General features: G+C 35.2%; 4 protein-coding genes across 7 annotated transcripts in view; all 4 read right to left on the bottom strand.

Annotated features, from left to right (window-relative positions):
* Positions 1 to 60: 60 nt before the first annotated feature.
* On the bottom strand, positions 61 to 1,572 carry LOC129565565 (tetratricopeptide repeat protein 1). 2 transcript variants are annotated; one of them, XM_055440574.1, is made up of 3 exons: positions 1,395 to 1,572; positions 866 to 1,298; positions 61 to 685 (listed from the first exon to the last, which is right to left on the bottom strand). In XM_055440574.1, exons 1-3 carry the CDS (start codon positions 1,411 to 1,413, stop codon positions 391 to 393), a joined length of 747 nt encoding a protein of 248 aa, XP_055296549.1. In that variant the 5' UTR covers positions 1,414 to 1,572; the 3' UTR covers positions 61 to 390. The 2 variants fall into 2 exon arrangements, with proteins under 2 accessions (XP_055296549.1, XP_055296547.1); XM_055440572.1 differs by having other exon boundaries at positions 194 to 685; positions 866 to 1,326; positions 1,395 to 1,521.
* Positions 1,573 to 1,905: 333 nt separating this feature from the next.
* Positions 1,906 to 5,638, bottom strand: LOC129565566 (probable fatty acid-binding protein). Its single transcript, XM_055440575.1, has 2 exons — positions 5,440 to 5,638; positions 1,906 to 2,836 (listed from the first exon to the last, which is right to left on the bottom strand). The coding sequence occupies exons 1-2, from the start codon at positions 5,513 to 5,515 to the stop codon at positions 2,511 to 2,513; spliced, it is 402 nt and encodes a 133-aa protein (XP_055296550.1). The 5' UTR covers positions 5,516 to 5,638; the 3' UTR covers positions 1,906 to 2,510.
* Positions 5,639 to 6,457: 819 nt separating this feature from the next.
* On the bottom strand, positions 6,458 to 8,374 carry LOC129565564 (probable fatty acid-binding protein). Its single transcript, XM_055440571.1, has 2 exons — positions 8,172 to 8,374; positions 6,458 to 7,293 (listed from the first exon to the last, which is right to left on the bottom strand). Exons 1-2 carry the CDS (start codon positions 8,245 to 8,247, stop codon positions 6,971 to 6,973), a joined length of 399 nt encoding a protein of 132 aa, XP_055296546.1. The 5' UTR covers positions 8,248 to 8,374; the 3' UTR covers positions 6,458 to 6,970.
* Positions 8,375 to 8,885: 511 nt separating this feature from the next.
* The window catches only part of LOC129566356 (mucin-2), a 44,773-nt gene continuing 39,280 nt past the window's right edge, over positions 8,886 to 14,378 (bottom strand). For 2 of the 3 annotated variants that reach the window (XM_055442208.1, XM_055442211.1), the window contains exons 11-14: positions 11,005 to 11,383; positions 10,274 to 10,669; positions 9,889 to 10,163; positions 8,886 to 9,807 (exon numbers count right to left, since the gene is read on the bottom strand). In XM_055442208.1, coding sequence (XP_055298183.1) covers positions 9,598 to 9,807; positions 9,889 to 10,163; positions 10,274 to 10,669; positions 11,005 to 11,383 — 1,260 coding nt within the window. In that variant the 3' untranslated portion in view covers positions 8,886 to 9,597. The remainder of the gene's footprint in view (positions 9,808 to 9,888; positions 10,164 to 10,273; positions 10,670 to 11,004; positions 11,384 to 14,378) is intronic. The other variant, XM_055442209.1, reaches the window with a different exon arrangement.

The raw sequence follows: 14,378 nt of genomic DNA, 5'->3' as shown, positions 1-14,378 counted from the left end.
ATGTCAATACTTTGGATTTCAAAGCAAATACGAAATAAAAGAAATCTCCATACAAAATGATTGATTGCAAAAAAAAATACAATTTAATCGCTAGCAAACCATGCGATGAGTACATCAAGGTGATAAATGCAATTATTTCTGGTTTATGTGAAAAAAAATTCTTTTTTCCAGTATTCGACATCAAAAATATAGATTTGTTTTGTACTTTGTGGCACCATTTATTGCAACCAATTCTTAAGAATAATTGATGAATTTCTTATTTTTTATCACGTCCACTACAAAAAAGAGCCAAATGAGTTAAATCTGAATAGAAATTGGTCTATTTCGATATTTTTCGATAAAATCTTCATTTAATTTACAAAATAAAGGCGAATGCAAATTGGCTAGAGACTATGAACGTGGTGGATTTTGTTGGAAATTCACGGAATAAGAGCCAGTGTTTGGATCTTGTTGAAGTTGGAAATTGTTCGTTGACAATCCGAATGGTTTGAGTATCATATTGCCCAAGTCTTTGAGTTTTCCCATCATTTCTTCCTTGAGCCGTTCATTGCGTTCGTGAACAATCGGTTGCAAACGGGTCACATGTGTTTTGGCCTCAACGCTACTTGGGTCAAGCTCAAGAATTTTGTTGTAGTCGGCCATGCATTCGTCCAACTTATCGGTTTCTTCATAGAGAGTCGCTCGTCTGGAATAGATGACAACGGATTGATTAAATAAGCACAACAGCTCAACCAAATCAGAGGAAGGGAATCAATTATAATGAGAAAAAAGTCCACTTCAAATCAAATGAAAAGTGAATTTTATGCAACGAAAAAAAAAATCAGTTGAAGCATTATCTTCAATCAAAATTTATCATTAGCCTTACCTTGCGTACGCCTTGATATAGTTGGGATTATTTTCGATGGCCTTTGTACAATCTTCAATGGCAACACTTTGTGCACCGAGATGTTTATGGGCTGCTGCACGGTTGTTAAACAGAATGGCCCGTTCGACGGTGCATTTCTTTGGACAAATAGCTAATGCTTCGGTGTACAAATCGATTGACTTTTCATATTCAGCATTCTTGAATGCGGAATTGCCTTCTTGTTTCAAACTTTCAGCCTTTTCTTTATTCGCCTGCAATTCTTCTTCGCTGAGCTCTGGTTCCGGTTCTTCTTCGGGTTCTTTTTCAGATTCGATTGGTTCATTTAAATCCAGAGCATCCGAGAATTTTTCTTCCAACGCTTCTTTGTCATTGTCTTCGGCATCATGAAATTCATTGTCTGATGTGTCATCCAATGGTTGTTTGACATCGAGCTCTACAGCACATGTTATTGAATTGTTAAACTGTTGAAACTCTTTTACAAGTTGTGATTGTGTCAAACAATCGTATAAATCGCTTCATCATCACTTACCATTCTGTGGGGATGCCATAATTTTGGACTGCTATTTCTTAGAAATTACTGTACAAAACCTATGAAATTCTTTCTTTTCTACCTTAAAATACACAACAAGTGAGCTATTGTCTACTTTATTCGATGTGTTTGGTGACAGTGACATTGTGAGCTGTTGCGAGCACCATCTAACAGCTTAAATTCGCAACATCGACATGTATAAAAACTCAAACGCAATACGTGTGGAACGTGTTGATTTACTCATGATATGACCGAATTGCACGATATTCGTTTGGTTTGAACACGAAAGCGATTGTTTATTTGCTGTTTGTCGTATGGTTTCATGTGAATTATGACTTTCTCACCGGCAATTTCGCACTCAATTACCTCTTATTCCTTATCTTTCAATTTTCCAATGTAAATCAATCGTCTTTTGTTATGCAATCGAAATGAAATGTATTGAATTTCTGAAACCCACTGAAAATTAATCACCCAATGATAAAAAGAGAAAATGACTCAAGCAGAGAGAATGTTTGCTTCAAAATATGAAGTTTATTTATTTATTTTTTAAGTTTTGGTATCAAATATGAGAAATGAAAATGATGTACACTTTGCGGCGTACACTTTCACACAAAAAAAAGCTACAGTTATTTTTGTTTTACTTTCTTGTCAAAAGAAATTACTGCAAATTATTTTACGAGAATGAGAAAAAGAAATGTTTTGGTGATCAATATTTCAATGTTGAACATTTAAAAAATGAAAAATTAAACCAATAAATTCATTTAAAAAGTCAAGAAGAATATTTTGGTATCGCCGTTTTTGTTTTAGTATCATAATTTGCGTTTTTGTTTGTTTCAGAGAAAAAAAATATCAGTACGTGGTGTTTTTCGTTTCAAGCCAAAACAAGATAATGCGCATTAAAAAAAATCAGTTTATAGATAATATAGTTCATGTCAATCCAGTCCAAATGTTTGCAATGGTGATGTTATTGGTGACGTATGTGTGATGGTATCTGCATTTTTGTCAACGTTTTTTTTTTCTGCTTTGTACTGGAATGGTCTTCTTTTTTTGTTTCCTCTTAACCTTTTTTTTGTTGTTGTTGATGTTGTTCTTCGAATGAATACTGTCTGGATGCAATTATTCTTGGGCGGCGTATTTACGAGTGCAAGTAACGTCTCCAACGGTCATGGTGGCAACCAATTCCTTGTCGTTGAACTCACGAATGATGGTCGATTCGGGTGTACCAGCTTGTTTATGGATGAACTTATTACCGTCCGCGGTAACGGTGCTCTTAACTTTGCGGCCATCCAAAGTCTCTTCATCGAATTCCTCGCCCAATTTGAATGTGATGGTCGACGTTTTGAATGTTGACGACGTGACCAAAGTGTATTGATCACCGTCCTTCTTCAATTCAACGGTTGGAGACGTTGAGTTACCGATCTTACGAAGAACGAATCCGACACCTGCACCAAAAAAAGAAAAGAAAAAAGAAATTGCATTTAGTCACGCACTTGCAAATATTATTCCATTCAATTAAAATAATTCAATTCATTTCGTTTTCATTTGCAAATAGCAATAGTTCTGCAACAAGCCAAAAATGGTTGATAAATGCTTCAAGCCTTCAAGAGATCAAAAGTTTTCAAATAGCTCGCAGAAATTCTTTGTGCTGGTTGACAACGAGAAAAGCATTTTCTGTGCATTTAAAATGTGTTTGCATCAAAAAATAAAGTGCGTTTGCTTGGTAACATGCTGCCATTGAATCGGAAATAAACCATTAAACATGTCTTTCGGGCTGAATGTCGTGCTTCAAAAATGCAAATAAGAGAAATGTGAATTTAATCAAATTGCCGAGTGTATGTGAATGAGAGTATGAGTCAAATGCTTAAATGCATCTAAATAAAGCCGGCATTCAATTTTATGTCTCAATTGAGGCATTTATAAATGCCTCACAATATGTGTGTGTGTGTGTGCATGTCTCTGTACAAATGACCGAGAGCCGCTATAATAGCCAATTTCGAACCGATTGACGAGACAGAGACAGCGCATTGTTCAATCAAAAATATAAAGGCTTTGATACATTCAACAATCGTTTAGTCATTTATTCGTCAATTCATCATTATTGCCCTGGACTTTTTTTCTTATTAAGACAGCGACATTTTGATGAAATTATTGAATTACTACTAAAGACCGGGAGCGCAATGTTAAATGGAAAATTGAATTAAGAATTGAATGAATGAATGAAAGAACGAAAGAAAAAGAAACACGTAAAACCGACAATAATGAAGACAACTGGCAAGGGGGCAAATGAAGTGAGAGAACGACCGTATAGTGAGAATGAGCGCATCTGAATATGCACGTTTTTCGTTTCTCATATGGTGCAACAAGTTTTTGTTTGTTGATTGGAGGAAAAAAAAGCCGGTATTTTTATTGAATGCAACTGTCGTTGCGCTGTATGGGATGAGAGTGAATGTGTGCAGTTGAAATGGAATTACAGCATTTTGTTCGCTTTCGTTCGGATTCAAATGACTGCTCGGTTTGTGTGTGCATGCGTTTTGTCAGTCGGCAAGTCGAGATTTATTTATAAGTTTTTTTTTTTCTGCTTTAATTCCGTACCGTGCGGCGTATCAGCACGGTAAACAAACATTTTCACAGTCAAAATACGAGCACGATGAAAAATTGAAATTCGACCTTTTGGCATAAACAACGATTCTTTTCTTTTCTTTTTTCTCTCTGGCTTTGACAAAAACAAAACCCAAATATCATCATGTGATAAATACAATTTAACAAACATTATAATTCCAAATTATTACGATTCAACTACCTAAAATTAGGCTGTGTACACAGCCGTAATCATTGTATACATATTTATTTTTTTTTTCGTTTCAACAGCAGTTGAAACCATATTGAAAACGTAGATTTATTTCTCCTATGGAGAAATATAGAGGAGAGTAAACGAGGAAAAAAATAATAATAATACCAATGATGATGCATTGACACCACCAAGTCACGCCATATGAAAGTCGATATCGAACGATAGAAAGAGAACGAATTTTGCGCAACAATTTAGATGAATGGAATGCGAACGACAAATGAGCGGGAGCGAGACACACTTAGTGCGAACTATACGAAAAAGAAGAGAAAGATTCGATGGCTATGTATGCGTTGCAACATACACACATACCACACTGGATGGGTAGAACGGAAAGCTGCAAACGTTTTTAAAGACGAACAACGAAAGCAGCGAACAAATGGACGCACAATACAAATTAAGACGAATATTCAATCTTGTTTTGTACACGCAAAAATTCCATACTATTTTTTTCGATTTCGCCATATTCTCTCTCTCTCTCTCTCTCTCTCTCTCTCTCTCTCTCTCTCTCGACTTTTTCCATATATTCAACACCTTTTCCGATGGGCACAGCCAGCGCAATGGTGCATATGGAGAACAACGTTTGTTAACCGCTTTTCATGGCTGGACCGCATGTCGACTCGATTCATTCTCATGGAAACAGATTGCTGCGGCCGCGTGAAACACAATCCGAGAAAGAAAGAAAGAGAGAGAGAGAGAAAGCACTGCAAAATCAGTGTGCTGAAAATGCATCACGCTAATATGAATGACGATTCGAAAAAAAAAATCAATTTCAAACGGTCTTTGGGCCGACAAATTATGAATTTTGTTCAAATGATTTTTGAACCGATTATATTTTTCCATTTTGCTGACCTCCAAACACCATCGGAAATTAATTATGACACATTGTGTCGCAGCAAAACGTTGAATACAACAAATAGCGCTCACGAACAAACGACAAAATTTAAATTAAAAAACGATATTATTTTATTATTTTTTTTCTTTTTTTGCCACATGGCTATGCACTTTAGATTGTGAACTGTGTGTATTTGGTTCTATTGATACCGTAATTCTGTTCACTTTGTCGTCTATCATTCAATATGGTTCGATTCGTGCTTGCGTCTTGCACGATTTCTGTCTTGGTTTTTTTTTTCTTTCTACCTCTCTCTTGCTTTCTTTCGTTCAATGAAAAAAAAAAATGTTGATCTCATCACTCACCCAATGCCTTCATGTACTCGTCGAAATTTTCCGATTCGGTCATCTTGTAGGCTTTTCCTTCCCAAACTTCTGGCATTTTGAGTTTTGAGTTTATTGAATTTACTTGTAAAATAGAATTTAACAATGAGAATTTAGTTCGAATAACTGGAGCACAAGTAAGTTGTACTGTATGTCTGACAATTACACTCTGAATGAAGGCAGCTAACACCCAGCCGTATATATACAAATTGAATTGTTTGAAACACACACAGCGTTCTACACATTTATCGCCCCATTCGCTGTGCGTGTGTATTTTAGAAGCGGCAAAACAGCGGATAGACTCTTTCGGCAATGTATTGGTTTCGCAGTGCTACGCAGCCCGTGTACAGTACACACATATACACAGGCACATCGTCGGTATCAAATTTCGTTCCACAAGTTGTATTTACTCACGAGTGCGTTTACATTGTGATTGCCACTGTACTTTGGCGTACAAATTTGAATTCCATTTTTCACAGCGGATTATGTGAGAGAAGAACCGTTGTTTTTTAGAGTCTTTCGCTTTGAAATCGTCGGCGTGAGAGAGATTAGATAGAGACTTGTTACTTTCGATTTTTATCAACTATAACGTCAAATACAAAGTCCCATCATTCTCATCTCATACGATGAGACTCATAGTGTGTTGGATGCCAAAGCAAACAAATATCATCGAACCTTATCACTCGCATGATAACAGCTAGTTTTAGACGGCATTGAAGTGAGCTAAGTGCAATCGATGTTTTTTTCATATACACATTTTTCAAACTTTGTGTTTCTTATCTTTCTAACGATTTTGTTGTTTAAATTTGACATGTTTCTCTCTTCTCTTTCAATGTAAATAAAGTAAACGCATTGAATTTTTTATTTTCTTCTCAATTTTAATGTCTCAAGAAATAAAATCGTTTATGTCCAAAAAATTCATTAAAAACTATGTAGAATTAGATGAAATTTTTTGAAAAAAAAATGAATGATTTGAACCGAAAAAAAAACTGAATCCAAATTAAAATTGCCAATTGTGTTTATTCTCTCGATTTTGTTCACATTTATTTTTATCGCTTAAAATGCCACATAAGATTGGTTTTACTTAAATATTTTGTAATTTCATTGTCATTAAATTAAATATAATACATGTCGATATGCTTCTGCTCTACGTTAAATACCGATTATAATATATTGATATAAAAAATTATGGAAATCGAGAGTAATTAAATTGCTCGAGAAAAAAAACAATCGGAAAGTTGTGTTTCATTTGAATATTCGGTTTGGGTTCAGGTTGTCATTTTTTGGTTGTTGTCTCTCAAACAATTGTTCACAGAGAAAATAATTGCTATGATCAAATTACACTCATACACTTATTTCATTCAAATCTACTCAAACGTTTCAATACTTATGTGTTTTATGTGATGGTATTTGCATTATTTTCAACTCTTTCTGGAGTATTTTCTCTTTGTTTCTTCCTAAAAAATTTTCATTTTTGTTTTTTTTGCGAACGAAAATTGTCCGGATGTCATTTTTATTGGGCCGTGTATTTACGAATGCATGTAACGTCTTTAACAGTCATGGTTACAATCAATTCCTTTTCGGTGAACTCACGAATGGTGATCGATGATGGTGTGCCTTCTTGTTTATGGATGAACTTATCACCCTCCAACGTAACAGTACTCTTGACTTTACGGCCATCCATGGTCTGTTCTTCGAACTCTTCACCCAATTTAAATGAAATGCTGAATGTTCGCACCGTTGATGACATGACCAAAGTGTATTGATCACCTTCCTTTTTCAACTCAATCGTTGATTTCGCTGAGTTTGCAAGTTTACGTAGAACAAATCCGACACCTGCACAAAAAAACGCATTAAGCACTTGCCGATAATTGTCCAATTCAAATAAAGTAATTCAAGTTAATTCATTTTGAAAAAAAAAAATTCTGCAACAAGACAAAATTAGTTGAACATTCTTCAAGAGCAGAACATTGGGTCCGTTGGCTGTCCAGCCGCTGCTATTCAACAGTACTGTTCAACGGCAACTGTCAATACATTTATCCATTTCACCATAAGTTGAACATATTTAAAAGATAAATTTCTGTCTAGAGGTACAAGTAGAGGACAGTGAACGAGGAGAAAAAAAAATACAAACGATAATTCATTGACACCAAGTCCCGCCATACAAAAGCCGGTATCTATCGATCGATGAAAATTATCGAACGTTTTTTCCCCCTTTATCTCTGTTAATCTCTATCGTTTCTGCCACGTGGTCATGCACTTTAGACTTGTGAGCTGTGTATTTGGAGTGGTTCAATACCATAATTATTTTCACTTTGTCGTCTATCATTCAATATGGTTCGATTGATCTTACAGGATTTCCATCTAAGTTTTTTTTCTTCTTTCTTTCTCCCCCTTGCCACAGGTTGGGAACACCTGATATTTTCCACACGAAATAGCGTTTTTCAGTGAATAAAATAAAATATTCGGGAAAGACCTACATCATTACAATTTGTGTTTGACAAACATACTAAATCTGTAATTCGTGCATATGTTTCAGTAAAATTTCGCCAACTTTATAGCTAGATTAAACACTGCAAAAAGAACCAACAAAGTAGTTCCTTCTGATATATGTTATTTTATTCACTGAAAAATTGCTATTTTGTATTCAGAAATTGTTTCCAAACTATTGCAGGTTAGTGTGTATAAAATGGAATTTTGACCTCAACACTTACCGAGTGCCTTCATGTATTCGTCAAAGTTCTTCGATTCGGTCAACTTGTAGGCTTTTCCTTCCCAAACTTCTGGCATTTTGAATTCTAAGTTTGTAAAATTACTTGTAAAATAAATTTGACAAAGAGTATTTAGTTAGAATGACTTGTATTATTTGGATTTTACACAGCGAGCACAAGTACGTTGTACTGTATACTTCTGTCAATCGTACTCTGAATGAAGGCAGCTAACACTCAACCGTATATATATATATATAAATTGAATTGCTTTAAAAGTAGTTATCGTTCCATATGTATCAAGGTGTGTATTGTGGAAGCGGCAAAATAGCGGCTAGACAATCTCAACTGTGTAGTATCGCAATCTACAAAACCTGTTTTACTATAAATTACACAGACACAGTGACACACATCAAAGGTATCAATTTTTGTCGTACTGTATTTACTGCAATCAGTTTCGCGAGAAACAGTAACAACTTGATGCATATTTACGTACTCTTATTTGACACAAACTATATCAACAAAAACTTGAATTCTCTTTTAACGATTTTTTGTCAAATGTACTCAAGCATTTCTTTCATGTTATTATTTGAATTCTTTTTGAGTCTCTCAGAAAATATCTTCGTTTATTTTTTTTCTTCAAAATTCATTCAAATCGAAGTGAGTTGAATCACCTGAAATGAAAAAAAAAACTGGATCCAAATAAATTAAAACTGCCAATTGTGTTTACTCTATCGATTTTGTTCACATTTATTTTTATCGCTTAAAATGCCACATAAGATTGGTTTTACTTAAATATTTTGTAATTTCATTGTCATTAAATTAAATATAATACATGTCGATATGCTTCTGCTCTACGTTAAATACCGATTATAATATATTGATATCAAAAATTCTGGAAATGGAGAGTAAAATTGATGTTCTTTTTTTGTTGTAAAATTAATTTCGAGGGAGATAAATTTCAGCCTTGAACTCGAAACAATGCCAATGTTTCGGCATTTTGTTTCGTTTGAATATTCAGTTTAGGCACAGGTTATTATTTTTTTTTTTGTTGTTGACTCTTAAACAATCATTCACAGAAAAAATAATTGCTTCGATCAAATTCGGAAAAACTTATTCCGATATACCTATCAATACTATGCTAACGTTGAAATCTACTCAAACATTTAAATACTTATGGACTAACGTTGTAAATTCCTATAGAAGAGGTCCTATGTTAAAGCAGAGGACAAAGTGAGATTGGGCGAGTAGACAAATAAACAGACAGAAGAAAAAAAATTCAAATAAATTTAAACACACTCTTTTTTCTTTGTTAACAACAACGTTTTCTATATCCGTCTATGAAATAGATGACTTAATTCGATTGGAGGATGATGACTGTATTTCAAATTGATGCGTTTCTGCGGTGCACGCTCACTCTTTGCATCCAGATTTATTCTTTGCATCCAAGTCCAGCGCTCCAATTACAGATGCCACCAACTGGATCATAGCTCAAACCTTTGGGACACGTATATTCCCAACCGACAACGCCTCCAATTTCCATTTTTGCACAGGATATGAACTTTCGACACGACAGTGGATGCGGGAAATTGCCCTGATCCAAACATTCAATTATGCCAGCATCATGCAGAATGACTTTTACCTGTCCCAAACCGAATGCAAAAGAGGAAAGCATTTAATTGATTTACCTTGTAAATTTCCGTTTTACGTCAAAATTAATTACCTTTGACGTGGATCTGCCAATGATGCTGTCATCATCATCGTAGTAATCGTAGTCGCTTGCCGGACGAAAAGCGATTTTTTTCGGTTTTTCTTTCAATGTGGCCGTCACTTTTGCATTTGGATCGGAATTTAAATTGCTCTGGCTAAATGTTCGAATTACTTTTTGGGTACGTTTAAAATCACGCGATGGTCGAGCTTGACTGTCCTGTATTTCGCTGTGTGGTAACAACAATTCGGGCCCCACCGTCGATGAAAAGTGTTGCGATGGCTTTATTGCTGTGAACGAGGTTTATTTAATTACTCTCATAAATTCTGTGCAATCACCAAATATGACGGTGATGGTGACTCAGACACATTTCGATTTTAATAACTCTATTTATACTTACATCCACTGGACAGAGAATCGGCTCGTTTCGATATTTGATATTCCGTATCATCGTCGTATTTTACTGCTCCGGGTGTTGTAATCTTCACATTACGTACAGTTGTCGATACAACGAATGGCAAAGGTGCACGCGAAATTGATGTGATAGCTTCACCTAAGCCCTGGCTTATAATTTCGGTACCCAAATCGATTTGATTGCTTTGCGAGAACTTTCTATTGTCAACAATGCTTGGCTCATGGTCTTGATCCGATGAATGACGGGCGCTACCAATGCCAGAAATTGACACTGTTTCCGGTTCTATCGTCGTAGTCTTTGGTAATTTTGTTGTTGATGTGTACCCAAATCGTCGACGGAATAATGGATTAGGTGTTCGACGTGTATTTTCGACTGTCACTGCTAAAGAAGAGAATGGAAGAAAGAAGGAAATTACATTTCAAATCAAATCAAATCACTATCTCAAATGAAGCATATGGCATTTTTAAGCGAACAGATAAAAAAAAACAACAAAATCGTTTATTCTCGTTTTCATTTCGTCTATATCCAAAAATGACAAGCGAAAAAATGCGGTGTGGGTTTAAAATACGCATAAATTCAGCGATAAGCGTATACAATCACGACGTTTTACGAGATGATTATCAAAAATTGACTGTTTAATTAGCATTTCATTGTGTATTATTCACTGAACGAAAAAAAAAAATCGAAAAAAAACGAAATCACACCATTCGCTTCACCTGATTCCGTTGTTGGACGAGTTTTTGTTGGTGATACACGTTTCCTTTCGCTTGCGTTGTTCGTTGTCGCAACAACAGCAGCAGCTGAGGATGATGATGGGCGCCCGAATTTTCTGCGTTGAAGAATTTTGTTAACGATCGTGTCGTTGTTACGATTGGCAACGGTAGATGCGATTGCAGCGACGGTTGTGTGCGATGTTGTGGGGATATAGGTTGGTCGCGATCTTCTTCGCACGTATGGACTGTTGGAGCTCTTGCGCGTCGTAACTGAAGCGGATGATTCAGTCGTGTCGGTGATATCATTTGATTGCGTTGGTTTCGATTTCTTCTGCACGCTGATCGATGGACGACGGAACCCAGGACGATATTGTGGACGAACCTACGAAAATAATAACGATTTAATTTTGTGTGGTGCTCGTTTTTCTCTCTCGAAAAACTGAGTTACTGAAAGTGTTCCCATTTATCAACTTTAACTAGTGCAAAACCAAATTATTTGATCGTTTTTTTTTCTCAAAATATTTTTTGTTACTCAATAAAGAATTTTTCTGCTTTGTTTTGTGTTTGTGTGTTTTTTTTGTGTTGTTGTTGTTGTTGCGTTCTTCTTTTGCCTTAATCATTGTTTCCATGAGTGGCTTTCTTTTTAGTTGGTCTACTTGATTGCTAATTTTAGCGACGATGATTTCATAAGTCCCGAAAATTAGTCATGTTGAAATTTCGAATCGAATTCATATGTGGATTAGTACTTGAGTCTACTTAATTGTCATTGAAATTGATTAGTTTGTGGAATGTGCGTTGTTTAATATGCCAAAAGAAATGAATAAGAAACCAAAAAATGCCTACTATTGCATCTACTGAGGGGAAAAAAAGAGTATAACTACTTGAATGATCTACGTTTTGGATTACTTCATTACAAAGAGTGAACCTACTGAAATGTGTCACATTTTTCAATGAAATCTCAAAAGTACGACTTGATTCTCGCCGCCGATCGCATTGAGAATTGCCCAATTTGGCAATATTGGTTTACCGCACATTTTCGCAAAAAAAAACTGACGAATCAACGAAACTTTTTGGAATGTGATCATTTAAAATAAAACCGAGAGTTCCTTTTACAAAGCAACGCAATGCTTACTTTCGTTTTTCATCGCTCTACCAATCTTCGATTCAGTTCGGTTTCTGTTCACAATTTGCTCTTTTCGAGCACCACATTTTCTGTTGTCAGTCGATAAAAAAATGTAGTTCATTAAAGTCAGGGAGAAAAAAAACCAAAGGGAACATTTTGGCTACGTTCGCAATGCGAACTTCACATTCAATGTGATAAAAAAGCATGTCGACTGAGAATGAAAACGAAAATTTATGCTGCTCAATTTTATCGGATTTTGGTTACCGTTTACATAACGTCCATGAATTGGGATTGTGATCATTCAAAAAAGTATTGGAAGATCTGATTTTCAATGAAATTCGATTCCACCGTCTGCGCATAAGCAGTCGTTTGTCCTCGTCTCATTTCGCTTTTTGTGTGAATATTTAGGCATTCTTTTCCCTTTTTCAGACATCTGAATTAATTAACTGACAAAACGTCTTCAACAAAATGCTTTTAATCCACATTATTAAAACGGAAATTAGTCAGTTGTCCATCATTCAAGATGATGAATACAAAAAGTGAGAGAGAGAGAAATGTATTCCCATCACATTGGAGACTGATTAGCATTTGAATAATTTCAATGGTTTTTTTTTCTCGTTGTGATGCACGCAAATTATTAAATTTTTTTTGTTTTATTTCGAATGGACGTTACATAATCCACTGAAAAGAGATTCACCTGCTGTCGTATCGAATTTGCATCGCATCGATTGGAAATGAAGCGTGCTGTTCAAATGAAAGCGAATGAATTACACACGAGCTCACTAACGTGAGCATTTCGAATTTGATGCTCGTTCGCACAATCTCTGAATCTGCTTTGAAATTGATATGCGCGCTGTGTGTGATGTAGCAGCTGTGAGGCTTTCAAAAATGTCGTGTATTTTTTGTCATGTTCAGCATATGAAAATTAAGTAAAATGTCAAGGAGACGACAAAATCAGTACATTATTATCGATATTGATGACATTCCGCATCACAATAAATCATTGTCACCGTGGAATGAATCGCACAAAATACAATACATCATCAAACCGAAGGTCCATGATAAATGACAATCTGTCGAAAAACAAAAATAAATTCGATTTCCTATTCCACGTGTACTGAGATTGCCCGATGAACGATGGAATCATCATGACCGTTTGCCATTTAACCAGATACTTTGACTGACGATTTACATAATGAAACCGAAAGTATCAGCTCATTGATATTGATTGTTGCCACTCAAGCATGGACAGATAACTGACGATGAAAATAGGCAAAAACTTGAAATTGACCAATAATTTATGTGGCGTTTTTTTTTTTTTGGTTTGCGAGTAGTAAGTATATGGTCATCATCTAATTGGATGATGACCAATCTTATCGCCACGCAATGCGCATCACCAATATGGACGCAGCTTTGGGCGGATGACTTTGAGACGGCGCTTTAACTCGAAGCGATATTTTGTAATTTTGTTTTCTGCCATTTTTTGCTTCGCTTCATTACGTACGACTGATGGAATTTACATAAAACACCATCGTTGTTGAAAATTACGCATTAAAAACATCTGTATATTATTAAAAGTTTCTGTTTTGATCAATAAAGTATTCTTGAACCAATGTATTGGTTGAACTTTGATATTTGCGTGTTTTTAAATTTTTTTCCATCATTTTTTTGTTGTTTTTATGCTTTTTTCGAAACGTTTTTTGGCGGACGTTTTTGACATGAGTCAGAAATGATGTGTATTATCTTCTCTTGCATTTCTCCAGAGGGCAATGCAACGTAGGGAAACGAATTTTGCCGTACGGATCGCTATATCAATTTGTGCGTTTGAAGTGGGCACATTACAATGAATTCATGAATAGCCGCACCACGAACATTGAAACCGGTTCGTTGATTCTTCCAATTGTGATACAATGCGTTTGTTAACGACAGACAAAAAAAGTTTTCGTTTTATTTTTAGATGTTTGCGGTTAAAATCAGAGGCGAGAAAAACGTCTTCTTTTTCATTTAAATTACCAATGTTCACCATATTTTTATATAATCTACAGGAAATTCCTTTGTGGCTTTTATTAATGTGGCCCAAAAAGGTATCAAGTTAAAAAATTATAATAATTGACTTGAAAGAACTTAAATAATAACAAATAAACTACTATAGGTATTGTTACTAAAAATGACTGATAATTTAAAAATACAATTTTTTTTCTTCCTTCATATAATATATAGTTGGTATGCAGTCAACGAAAGCAGTATGATTTTT

The sequence above is a fragment of the Sitodiplosis mosellana genome, unplaced genomic scaffold (genome assembly GCF_009176505.1).
Source record: "Sitodiplosis mosellana isolate CC-2019 unplaced genomic scaffold, AAFC_SMos_1.0 Smas_scaffold_3, whole genome shotgun sequence".
Lineage (NCBI taxonomy): Eukaryota > Metazoa > Arthropoda > Insecta > Diptera > Cecidomyiidae > Sitodiplosis > Sitodiplosis mosellana.
The sequence above is the reverse complement of the archived record's forward strand: the minus strand, read 5'-3'. Positions and strand labels throughout refer to the sequence as shown.

Bases quoted from the DNA above. Each gene is read 5' to 3' on its own strand.
- LOC129565565 (XM_055440572.1), bottom strand. The intron at 686-865 runs GTAAGGCTAATG...CATCTATTCCAG, and splicing joins TATATCAAGGCGTACGCAAG to ACGAGCGACTCTCTATGAAG.
- LOC129565566 (XM_055440575.1), bottom strand. From the start codon at position 5,515: ATGCCAGAAGTTTGGGAAGGAAAAGCCTACAAGATGACCGAATCGGAA. The intron at 2,837-5,439 runs GTGAGTGATGAG...TTTTTGGTGCAG, and splicing joins CGAGTACATGAAGGCATTGG to GTGTCGGATTCGTTCTTCGT.
- LOC129565564 (XM_055440571.1), bottom strand. From the start codon at position 8,247: ATGCCAGAAGTTTGGGAAGGAAAAGCCTACAAGTTGACCGAATCGAAG. The intron at 7,294-8,171 runs GTAAGTGTTGAG...TTTTTTGTGCAG, and splicing joins CGAATACATGAAGGCACTCG to GTGTCGGATTTGTTCTACGT.